This window comes from Onychostruthus taczanowskii, unplaced genomic scaffold (genome assembly GCF_017590055.1).
Source record: "Onychostruthus taczanowskii isolate IOZ18803 unplaced genomic scaffold, ASM1759005v1 scaffold6, whole genome shotgun sequence".
NCBI lineage: Eukaryota > Metazoa > Chordata > Aves > Passeriformes > Passeridae > Onychostruthus > Onychostruthus taczanowskii.
Genome location: NW_024503679.1, coordinates 109,399 through 120,763, shown reverse-complemented (window position 1 = coordinate 120,763; position 11,365 = coordinate 109,399). Strand labels below are relative to the sequence as shown.

Genomic DNA, 11,365 nt, shown 5'->3' with positions numbered 1-11,365 from the left:
CCCCCCGCCGGCCCAGCCGAGCCCGGAGGTCCCGGCGGCGCCGCATGGAGCAGCCGGCGGCGGGCTGAGCCCCTGCCCGGAGGGAGGTGAGTGACGGCGGCGCCGGGCGCGGGCAGCCCGCGGGGCGCGGACAATGGGCGGGGGGCGCGGGTCCGGCCCCGCCTGACCCCCGGTGACCCCGGCACGGCCGCTCCCGCCCCGCCGCAGCCCCCGGGGACCGCGCTCCCCCTTCCCGTCCCGCGGGGAGGCGGAGAGCGACCCCCGGCGCAGCGAGGGGATGCTGCGGGGGTCCCGAGCCCGCGGGGGTACCACCTCCCCGTGCCGTGCATCCCCATCCCGTACAAAGGCCCGCGGGAACGGGAGCCGCGGGGACAGCCCGGGCACCCGGCTGCTCGGAGGGGCATTGTTGGGCTGAGTGTTTTAAAATTTGGGGCTTTTTTTTTTGTTGTTGTTTTTTGTTAGGGGTTTGGTTTTTTGGGTTTTTTTGGGTTTTTTTTTTTTGGGCAATAAGGCGGCGGCGGGTTATTTATAGCCGCGGCTGTTGCTCGTTGGTTCAGCGAGAGCGAAAGGGGTTGTGCCGTCGGGCGGAAAAAAAAAATCCCCCCGAAAAATCAAAAAGTTTAAAAAAAAAAAAAAATAGAGGCAAATCGGAGGTGCGAGGGCTGGGGAGCGGGAGGAGGATGAGGATGGCAGCCTTCCTCCCGGGACAGGGGTTTGTTCCACGAAGGAGCACGGCCCCATCCTGGCAAGGCAGGGAGTGTCCGGAGAGGTCCCCGGAGGGATGCGGGAGGTTTTGGGAGCATCCCCGTCCTCCCTCGTGGGAGTGATGGAGCCGTGGGGTAACCCCTGCAAAGGCAGGGAGTTTTGGGGTGCCTCTTTGCCCTTTGACCTCTGCCTGCCTCCAGCTTTTCAGTTTGGAGTGGGCGTTTGCCAATAAAACCCTTCCGTGCCCCACTCCACATCCTGTCCCCGTCCCCAGGTGACAGCAGCTGGGAATGGCACACTGGGGTGGTTTCTGGTGGAAGGTCGCCCTGCTCCTTTTTTGTAGGGTTTTTGTAGGGTGAAGAAGGACCAGGAAACCCTCCTTGCAATGTGGGGCCGGGAGCAGCTTCTCTCCAGGCCTCCACCTGTCCCCCAGGTGCCTCCAGCTCTCTGACCAGCAGCATCTTCTCTTTCTCTTCTAAAAGAATTTTAAAACCCCTGAAAAAGAAGCTCCTTCCCCCCTTTTTTGCAGCAGGGCACCCGGCCGGGGCTGGTTTGGGGGAGCAGCTCCGAAACGCTGCGAGCAGGCGGGCGAGATGAAGGAAGAACATTTTTCTTTCGATTAGCGTAATCGTAGGTGTTCGTTGTAATAACAGCAGATAACATCTTTCAGAGCAGGGAGGATGTTGTCTGCTTTGGGGTAGGTTTGGGATTTTTTTTTTCTTTGGTTGTTTTTTGAAGTTTAAAGGACTTCATTGGGAGGTGGATGCGCGAAAGAGGGTGGGTGTGGGTGGTGCCCACACACCTGTACCCGCTGGGAATGAAGCTTCTGTGCCATCAACAACCAAACTTCATTTCAACAGGGTCATCCTGGAGCTGGGCAGGTGCTGCTCTCCCCTGCTTGGTTTTGAAATTGAGATGCAGCATCCTTCACCCTGCCCACCCCGTGGTGGTGGTGCTCCTGTGGAGGTCCCAAACTCCTCTCCCAGCCCTCCCGTGGGTCTGGCACGACTGGATTTTATTTTGATTCATGAGAGGAACACTGTCTCCAGCTCACTTCCCAGTGCCCTTTGGATTCTCAGAGGTGTTGGCTGTACCTGCCCTGCCCAGCTCCTGGCTGCCAGGCCGGCCTTCCCACAGGGAAATGCAGGAGCAGGGCCGTGGGGATGGAGCTGGAGGGTGAGATCCATCCCTGGAGCTCCTGCACCCAGGATGCTCCGCCGGGCAAAAAGAGGAGCTGGGATTTGGTTCACCTGAGCACATCCTGAGCCCCAATTCGGGAGTGAGAAGCTTGCAGAAGGAACAAACCCTGGCCTGGCAGGGCTGGGAACAGCCAAACCCAGCACCGGGCTCTGCCCAATCAGCCCGGCTGCTCCCTGGCTAATTTTTAAAATGATTATTAATTTCTTTCATGTGCTGCCGCACATCCTCCTGGAGGAGAGAAGGGGCGATGCCCGTGTTTTCCCGGCAGGCACAGGATGCTGCTTTGAAGCTGTGGATCCACTCGGGCAGCATCTCCAGGTCCTTCTCCCAGCCCAGCATCCCCAGGGATGTGCGGGGCGGGCGGAAGCGGCCACGGGGCCGGGGCTGGCCCGGGTGACGCGCGGCAGGAACCGCTGGCTGTCACATGAGGCCTTCGGGGGGCTGCTTTGGCAGCTGCCCCGTGTGGTTTCCTCCTCCTCCTCTTCCTCGGAAAGTCTCGGCTTTGAGGCAGAAATTAGGTACCGATTAAAAAGAAAATGAGGCTCAGAGGAGGAAGGCCTGTGTCGGGCTGAGGGGCAGCTCCTGCTGTTGGAACCACCTCCCTCTTTAAAAGTGAAAGGCAGATTTATTGTGTGTATTTATAACAATGCCACAGTCCTGTGCCATGAATATCCACGATCCGGGAAGATAAAAAAGCCTGGGCTGGCTGCAGCGTGTTCTTGGTGGGGTTTGCTCAGGCAGTTTCCTCTTTAGCAGGGGAAAAAAAATTCTCTTTATGAAGGCAGGCTATGAATTTTGTATCCTCGCTGCATTTATCAAATATAAATGCTGGTGACATCCGTGAGCTGAAAGCCCAAACAAGCGGCCTTCGGGACTGGCAGGATTCAGCTCCTGCACGGGGTGGGAAACGTGGGGTGAACCTTTGGGCATCCCTTCACTGGCTCCAGGGTTTTCCAGCTGGTCATACCTCGGGTGAAACCTCCATCCTGCTGATTTTTGGCTGTTTGGAAATAAGGCCTGGCCGGTGGGAAGCGCTGACTCAGGGCTTTGGGCTCTCCTTGAGCAACAGCCTGTGCTCGGCGTCCCCACGGGACGCTGGATGGGGAACAGGGCTGAGAGCCCCAGCCATGGGAAATCCCCCTTAAACCTCCTTCCAGGCTTCAGCTAAATCCCTCTGTGGCCTAGAGAGTGGAGTTCATTCCCTGGTTTTTGGGTGCTGCGTTTCTGACCGGTGGGATCCAGACCCCTGGCTGAAATTTGGTGTAAATCCAAAATTTAAGCAAAAATCAGCTTGGAACAGCAGGGGGTTGGAGCTGGGAATGTTCTGGGGGGCTGTGTTCCCAGCTGTGGATCCCAGCTGGTGCTCCCCAGCCAGAACTGCTGGGCTGTGCCCTCCCCAGATCCTGGCACTCCTGGCAGTGTCCCCAAGGTGCCACCAGGCTGGGTTTGGGTGCCATCTCCAGCTTTCCCTGGGCTGGCTGGCAAAGAAACCCACCCAACACCATGGTGATGGAAACCCCTCAGGTGGCCAGGCTCTGTTTTTGGGGTGAACACCCCAGCCTGGATTTCTGCCAAAAGCAGAGGGCCGTGTGCCGTGTCCCCGCGCTGGGGGAAGGTGACAGAGGTGCTGGGGGCAGCGTGACGCCTTTTCCGGAAGGCTGCGGGCACGTGGTGGAAACAGGGCCACGTTCTCACCCTGCTCTTCCTCCCGCAGCTCTGCCCCTTATCTCCTTCCTCCTCCCGTCCTCGGCCTTGCCCCTGGTTTCACTTCCTCCTTCCCAAAATACCCCCAGCCCTGGCTGACACCACGGCAGGGCTGCTGGCGGTGACCCCGAGGAGGGGCTGAGTTCAGCCATGTCTGGGTGGGTTGTGGGGCTTGCTCTGCCTGTGTCCCCCTCTGTGCCCCCCAGCCCGGCACGACCCCTGTGCCCCAGCCCAAGAAAGCCTGGTTTGATTGTGGGGCCGGTGACTTCATCCCGTGCCGGGGGCTGGAGCGGCGGGAATAAAGCCGGGTTTGTTCCCCTGCCTCCCACACACCCATCCCAGAGCACAGCACCCCCGGGCAGCACATCCCCCTGGGCTTCAGGAGCTGCACGTTCCAGAGTCCCAGTGGTTTTCATGCTGCAGGGAGCCGTTTTGGTTTATTTCTTTTGGATCCCAGGCCTGGGAAGCTCTCAAGGCTGGATGTTTCCGCGTGTGGGTCACCAGGGAGAGCAGGGCTCTGGCTGTGTAGCCTGGGAGAGGAGTGGGATGGACCTTCTGGAGGTCATCTCTGTTCCCTTCCTTCTCTGGGCATCTCCACGCTGTGCTGGACTTTTCCTTGGTGCAGATGCTGCACTCAAAACTCAGTTCTTAAGCAGCTGTATCCGTGCAAATGCCTCCTGATCCGGGTGAGCAGCTGCTCCCACCCTGACTGCAGGGACTGAGCAGGCCTGGAGCTCCCAGTTCCACCTCGATTTGGGGTTATTTTGGATGCAGGACCTGTTTTTGGAGGGAGGAGAGATGCTCACCTGTCCTGAGAGCATCCTTTGGGGGCTGCTGCATCCTCCTCGTTCCTGCCGTGGCCCGTTCTCAGCCGTGCCTCGTTCCCACCGTGCCCTGTTCTCAGCCATCCTTTCCCCCTTGCAGGTCTCATGGTACCAAGTGACGTGTCCCCCCTGTGAGAGTCGCTGCCCCAACCTCCTGAGAAGATGTCAGGGATGCAGGTATGCTCTGGGTGAGGAGAGGCGGGCATGGAGCCATCCACAGGTGGCCCCAGCGCTCGGGAGGGACGTGGGGACACGTGGTTTAAACAGACCCCCTTTGGGTTCCCATCTGCAAGGGGGGGTCCCCGAGGGTCAGGGGGTGGCGGGGGTGGGTGACACGCTCAGGCAGGGCTCTGATGGCACCCCCTGCTCCTGCCAGGCCGTGTGGCCGTCCGGTACAGAATGTATCGCCAAGTACAACTTCCACGGTACCGCCGAGCAGGACCTGCCCTTCAGCAAAGGAGACGTGCTCACCATCGTCGCTGTCACCAAGGTAAGGTGTCCCCTTCCCGTGTCCCTGCACCCTGTGACACGTGCCAGTGGCAGCCCCCGGTCCTGCCAGTCCCGCTGGGCGTGAATCGGGCCGGGAGCTCGGTTAATTAATTCATGGCCTCGTTAGTTAAGGTTTCTCCAAAAGGCGAGCGCCTCTCGGGAGATGGAGGAGGGATGGGAGAGGCAGCGGTGCTGGACTCCTCTCCAGGGAAGGAAAAGAGGGGCTCTGGATTTGGGGGTCTCTGGGATGCCTGACAGGTTGGGAGGGGATCACAGTGAGCCCTGTGGGGCCACCAGCACTGGGGGTTTGGTGGTCCCGGCACTGACCCTGATGCCCGGCTCATCCCATCCTTCCTGCAGCCAGCAAGGGGGAACCGGGGTGCTTGGGGAACCCCCAAAGGGCTCCTCGGGAGGGATGCAGGGGCCAGGGGCTCATTGTGACATCCTGCTGTCCCCACAGGATCCCAACTGGTACAAGGCGAAGAACAAGGTGGGCAGGGAGGGCATCATTCCTGCTAACTACGTCCAGAAGCGGGAAGGGGTCAAAGCTGGCATCAAGCTCAGCCTCATGCCGTGAGTATCCAGCCAGGGCTCTGGGACCAGGGCAGGCAGCTGGGGCTGGAGCATCCCCATGGCCACAGCTGTGTCCCAGCAGAAGGGACATTCCACAGAGGGCACAAGGGGCAGCAGTGTGGATTTGGGATTGGGATTTGCTGCTGGGGAGAGCTCTGGGTGTTTTGGGAGCTGCCTGCATGGCTGGAAAGGTGATTAGATGGTTGGGTTGTGATTTAAATTGATTTTTTTTACCCAAGGCTGGGGTTAGGGTTAAGCTAACCTAGGGTTAGGTAAAGGCTGCTGGGAGGAAGAGGGAAGGCTGGAATGGGCCCTGTACAGGAGGGATGGGAGACAGAGGGTTTTGGTGTTCCTGCTGTGTCCCAGAGCTGCCAGTGACTCCCAGGCTGGGGGAGGAACCTCCTGGGAGCGTGCAGAGGGGCAGAACCCCAGCTGGGGCCAGGAGGAGGGGAGCAGGACTCCGTGGAAGGAGCTGTGTCAGGGGTGGGTGTGGACAGCCAGGAGCAGCACCGGGACAGCAGGAACACCGTCCCCACGCAGGCAGGGCCAAAAGGTGCTGCACATCAAACACAGCCCCGCAGGGGCGAGGGCAGCCTGAGCTCACCCTCCGTGGTCCTGCAGGTGGTTCCACGGGAAGATCACGCGGGAGCAGGCGGAGCGGCTGCTGTACCCCCCCGAGACGGGGCTGTTCCTGGTGCGGGAGAGCACCAACTACCCCGGCGACTACACGCTGTGCGTCAGCTGCGAGGGCAAGGTGGAGCACTACCGCATCATCTACTCCTCCAGCAAGCTCAGCATCGACGAGGAGGTCTACTTCGAGAACCTCATGCAGCTGGTGGAGGTGAGGCCGCCGCTGGCATCCCCTGTGGGGACGTACGGGGACATCAGAGCTTCTGGGACCTGGAGCCTGGGGGCGGTGGGTGCTCCTCCTTCTCTGCTGGTGCCCTGGGGTGGGGATGCTGGGGACAGAGGGAGGAGGAGGAGGAGGGACAAGGCCTGTCCGTGGCCTCGTGCTGCCACCTGGTGGGACCTGAGAGCCTGGCACCGCCGGGGTGTCACCCCCGCCCCGTGCCAAGGTGTCACCCTCCCCACGCCGTGTCCCCCCAGCATTACACCACGGACGCAGACGGGCTCTGCACCCGCCTCATCAAACCCAAGCTGATGGAGGGCACGGTGGCAGCGCAGGACGAGTTCTCCCGCAGTGAGTGGCCGTGCCCCCTCCCCTGCCCCTGGCACCCCCCAGCACCCCCTCACTGCCCCTTGTCCCCCGTGCAGGCGGCTGGGCCCTCAACATGAAGGACCTCAAGTTGCTACAGATCATTGGCAAAGGGGAATTCGGAGGTGAGCTCGCTGTCCCCAGCGCGTGGTGGCCCTGAATGGTGGGGGGCTCCTCTGTAGCCCCCCCCGGGGTGCTGTGGGGCTGCAGGAGGCTGGGATGCTTCCCAGTGCCTCCTGTGCCCGTCTCTCCTGGCCTGCAGACGTGATGCTGGGGGATTACCGGGGGAACAAAGTCGCCGTGAAGTGCATTAAAAACGACGCCACAGCGCAGGCCTTCCTGGCAGAGGCGTCCGTCATGACGTGAGTGTCACCTCACTGGGGGGACAGCGTGAGGGAGGGGGCACTTCTGTCCCTGTCAGCAGGGGTGGGTGGTCCCTGATACCCCTCTTGTCCCCAAACCCCTGCCCTGAGCCCTCCTGTGGCACGCAGGCAGCTCCGACACAGCAACCTGGTGCAGCTGCTGGGGGTGATTGTGGAGGAGAAGAGTGGCCTTTACATCGTCACCGAGTACATGGCCAAGGTGAGACCCCCCCCACCCGGCCACCTGCCCTCCCCCTCTGTCCCCTTGTCCCCCCCACGCTCCTGGGGCTTCACCCTGGCACGGCTGGGTCATGCCAGCTTGGACTGCATCTTGCTGGGGCCACAGAGGTGGCTGCAGGTGGCAGTGTCCCGTGTCCCATCGCTGGCTCCCAGGGGGTTGGCATCCCCAGATCTGCCCCTTGCGGGAGGGACATCATCCTTGTGTTCTGTCCTTCGTTTAAAAGACATCTCCCCTGGGTCCTTCCCCATCCTAAAGGGGACATCATCCCTGGTCCTGCCCCATCTTAAAGAGACATTCTCCTTGGGTCCTGTCCCATAAGGGAGGGACGGGACATCATCCTTGTGTTCTGTCCTTCGTTTAAAGGACATCTCCCCTGGGTCCTGCCCCATCCTAAAAGGGACATCATCCGTGGTCCTGCCCCATCTTAAAGGGACATTCTCCTTGGGTCCTGAACCATAAGGGAGGGAAATCTTCCCTGGTCCTGCTCCATGAGGGATATGATCCTTGTGTCCTGCCCCATGAGGGAGGGAAATCTTCCCTGGGTCTTGCCCCATCCTAAAGGGACATCTTCCCTGGATTCTGCCCCTTAAGGGAGGGACATTCTGCCTGGGTCCTACACCATCTTAAAGAGACATCCTCCTTGGGTCCTGTTCCATAAGGGAGGGAAATCTTCCCTGGGTCTTGCCCCATCCTAAAGGGACATCTTCCCTGGATTGTGCCCCATAAGGGAGGGACATTCTGCCTGGGTCCTACACCATCTTAAAGGGACATCCTCTTTGGGTCCTGTTTCGTAAGGGAGGGAAATCTTCCCTGGTCCTGCCCCATGAGGGAGGGACATCATTCTTGGGTCCTGCCCCATCCTAAAGGGACATCATCCCTGGGTCCTGCCCCATGAGGGAGGGACATCATCACCAGGTCCTTCCCCACAAGAGAGGGACATCCTCCTTGAGTCCTGTCCCATGAGGGAGGGACATCATCCCTGGGTCCTGCCCCATGTTAAAGGGACATCATCCTCAGATCCTGCTCCATGAGGGAGGGACATCATCACCAGGTCCTTCCCCACAAGAGAGGGACATCCTCCTTGAGTCCTGTCCCATGAGGGAGGGACATCATCCCTGGGTCCTGCCCCATCTTAAAGGGACATCTCCCCTGGTCCTGCCCCACAAGGGAGGGGTATCATCCCCTGGTCCTGCGCCACAAGGGAGGGGCAGCAGGTGGGCTGCTGGCCCTGCTGACCCCACCTCTCTGTCCATCCCTGCCTCCAGGGCAGCCTAGTAGACTACCTGCGGTCGCGCGGGCGGTCGGTGCTCGGGGCAGACTGTCTGCTCAAGTTCTCCTTGTAAGTACCAGGCAAGGCCATGCCCACCCCCTGACCCGCCCCACCCGTGCTTTGGGACTGCCCTGCCAAGCCCCTTGTGCCTCCCCCTTCCCAGAGATGTCTGTGAAGCCATGGAGTACCTGGAAGCCAACAACTTCGTGCACCGGGACCTGGCGGCGAGGAACGTGCTGGTCTCGGAGGACAACATCGCCAAGGTCAGCGATTTCGGGCTCACCAAGGAAGCCTCCTCCACACAGGACACAGGCAAGCTGCCTGTCAAGTGGACAGCACCAGAAGCACTTAGAGAAAAGGTGGGTGAGCAGAGCAGAGGGGGGCCTTGGGTATGGTGGAAGCTGTGGGAAGGGGGAACATCCCGGGCTGTCCCAGGGATGGTGTTTGAGTGCCACTGTCTGACCCCAAAAGCGCCTGCCCTGAGGGTGGGGAAGATCCCTTGCCACCCTTGGTCCTGTGATGTGTGCTGGGATAGCAGGCCAAAGCCTGTCTCCACAAATGAAAAACATTCCACCAGGTAATTGGAAGGAAGCAGTAAATGCAGATTGAATTAAAGAAGTATAGTTGCACCGTGAGGTCTGAGTTTTAAATATGCTGTGAAAGGGAGTAACATCTTTTATTATATAATTAAATTTGACACAATAGGTCATGTACATAAAGCCAAGGATCTCTAATTTTTGAGGCTCAGAAGATGCCTTGGGAAGGTGAGGAGCCCACTGTTCCCATGCATCCACCAGAATCCAGAGATTATTTGGGGATGATCCCACGAATGTGCCTGATCGAGCTTTTTGAGTATCTTTTGGGATTAGCCAAGCATCCACTGGCACACCAACCAAATAGGTGCAAAATGGTTTTTTGGGGGCCGTGTTGGACAAACATACAGTATCTAAACCTGAAGCATTAGCTAAAGTCACCCAAATATTTGTTTTAGGTTGGCAAATCTGCATGGCTAAAAGCAAGCAAAGCAAGAAAGCATAAGCATAATTTCTGATTGAGCTCTGTGTTTTTCTTAAACTATTATCTAACAAAAGAATTGTCCAACACTACTGATTCCCACACCCAAAGTCCACAATCTTCTGTGGAGCTGTAGATCCCACACCCCTGCCTGAGCCTGCTCACAGGGCTTCTCTCCTTGCAGAAATTCTCCACCAAGTCGGACGTGTGGAGCTTCGGGATCCTCCTCTGGGAAATCTACTCCTTCGGGCGAGTGCCTTATCCGAGAATTGTGAGTGATGAGCACCCCCAGGGGCTGGATTTTGGGGGGGAGCTGAGCCCAGATTTTTGGGGAGAGCCCCTCGCTGACGTGCCCAATGTCCCGCAGCCCCTGAAGGACGTGGTGCCCCGCGTGGAGAAGGGCTATAAGATGGATGCTCCGGACGGTTGTCCGGCCGTCGTCTACGAGGTGATGAAGAAGTGCTGGACGCTGGACCCCGGCCACCGGCCTTCCTTCCACCAGCTCCGGGAACAGCTAGTGCATATCAAAGAGAAGGAGCTCTACCTGTGAGGGGGGGCTCTGCCACCCCATGGCCGCAGGGGACCCACTCTGGGGGGGAGCGGGGTGTGCTCAGCCCCCTGCCCCACCACGGCACCAGGAGGGAGCCCCGGGGGTGTGGTGCCCCCCCAATTCCCCCGGTTGCTTCCAAACTTCCAAATGTGTCAGTTTTGTTTTTTTATTTTCCAGGTTTGGGGTTGTTTTTTTGTTTCGTTTTTGTCTCCCACGCTCTTTTTTTTTTATTTTTGTGGGGTTTTTTGTTGTTTTCTCAGTTTTAGGGGGGGGCGTTTATTGTTTTGGGTTTGTTTTTTTGTTTTTTTTCTTTGTCGTTGTTTTTTTATTATTTCGAGCAAGGCCCAGCTGAGAGCATTGGGCGTTTTACTAAAGTACGAATCTTATTTTTTAATGTAATTAAAAGAAGAAAAAAAAAAAGGAAAAAAAAAAAGAGAGAAGAAGGTTGTTAAAAGGAGAATAATAATAAATAAACCAATGAAACGGACACATGAAAAGGAAACCCCCAGCGACAGAAGTGATGGTTGACGGGGAGACGCTGGACTCGCCGCCCGGTCGGGAGAGCGCGGCCGCGTCCCCGCCAGACGCTTTTTTTTTTGGGTTGTTTTGCTTTAAACTCGTTGCAATGTTTGCATGCTGTCTCCAGAGGCCTTTTTTTCCAGTCCTGTCCAGTGCTTTATTCTCATGTAATGCTACCGACTGTGAGATTAAAAACTGTAATAAAAAACCATTCCATACGGACGCGGCACACCCCGCCTCGGCCCCCCTCTGTTGCCAGCAGCAGGGGAAAAAGTAGGGGTGAAGCCCCCATCTCCTCCCCAAATAGGTGGGGATGAGCAGCTTGGGCAGCACTTGGCTGCATCCCGCCCCTGAGATCTGTGACAGGGAGGAAGCGGTGCCAAAGCTCCCCTTTGGACCAGGCTTTGCTTTCCGATGCTCTGAGCAGGCAGGGGATGCAGCCTGGGGCCGATTCCTGAACCTCGCTCCTTCCCTGCGTGTCCCAGCTGTGCAGTGAGACCCCGAGGTCCCGGGCCCCGTCCCCAGAGCTGTCCCCGTGGAATCCCAGGAGGGAGCGGGGTGGAGGTGTTGTCTGGCAGGTTTAGAATAGTTCCGCTCGCTCATCCGCAGGGAATTATTCAGCGTTAAACGCCGCGCGGAGCACCGGCTCTGCCGGCTGCCGGCTTGGCAAACCCCGGGCGGAGCTCTCCGCCTGCTTT

General features: G+C 58.7%; 1 protein-coding gene across 2 annotated transcripts in view; it reads left to right on the top strand.

Annotated features, from left to right (window-relative positions):
• CSK (C-terminal Src kinase) overlaps positions 1-10,896 on the top strand; it is a 12,306-nt gene extending 1,410 nt beyond the window's left edge. The window contains exons 1-13 of one of the 2 annotated variants that reach the window (XM_041418948.1): positions 1-86; positions 4,534-4,610; positions 4,810-4,923; positions 5,383-5,495; positions 6,117-6,336; positions 6,603-6,696; positions 6,771-6,836; positions 6,974-7,073; positions 7,203-7,293; positions 8,580-8,653; positions 8,748-8,943; positions 9,783-9,869; positions 9,966-10,896. In XM_041418948.1, the coding sequence (XP_041274882.1) occupies positions 4,596-4,610; positions 4,810-4,923; positions 5,383-5,495; positions 6,117-6,336; positions 6,603-6,696; positions 6,771-6,836; positions 6,974-7,073; positions 7,203-7,293; positions 8,580-8,653; positions 8,748-8,943; positions 9,783-9,869; positions 9,966-10,148 (1,353 nt within the window). In that variant the 5' untranslated portion in view covers positions 1-86; positions 4,534-4,595 and the 3' untranslated portion in view covers positions 10,149-10,896. The remainder of the gene's footprint in view (positions 87-4,533; positions 4,611-4,809; positions 4,924-5,382; positions 5,496-6,116; positions 6,337-6,602; positions 6,697-6,770; positions 6,837-6,973; positions 7,074-7,202; positions 7,294-8,579; positions 8,654-8,747; positions 8,944-9,782; positions 9,870-9,965) is intronic. The other variant, XM_041418949.1, reaches the window with a different exon arrangement.
• Positions 10,897-11,365: the final 469 nt, after the last annotated feature.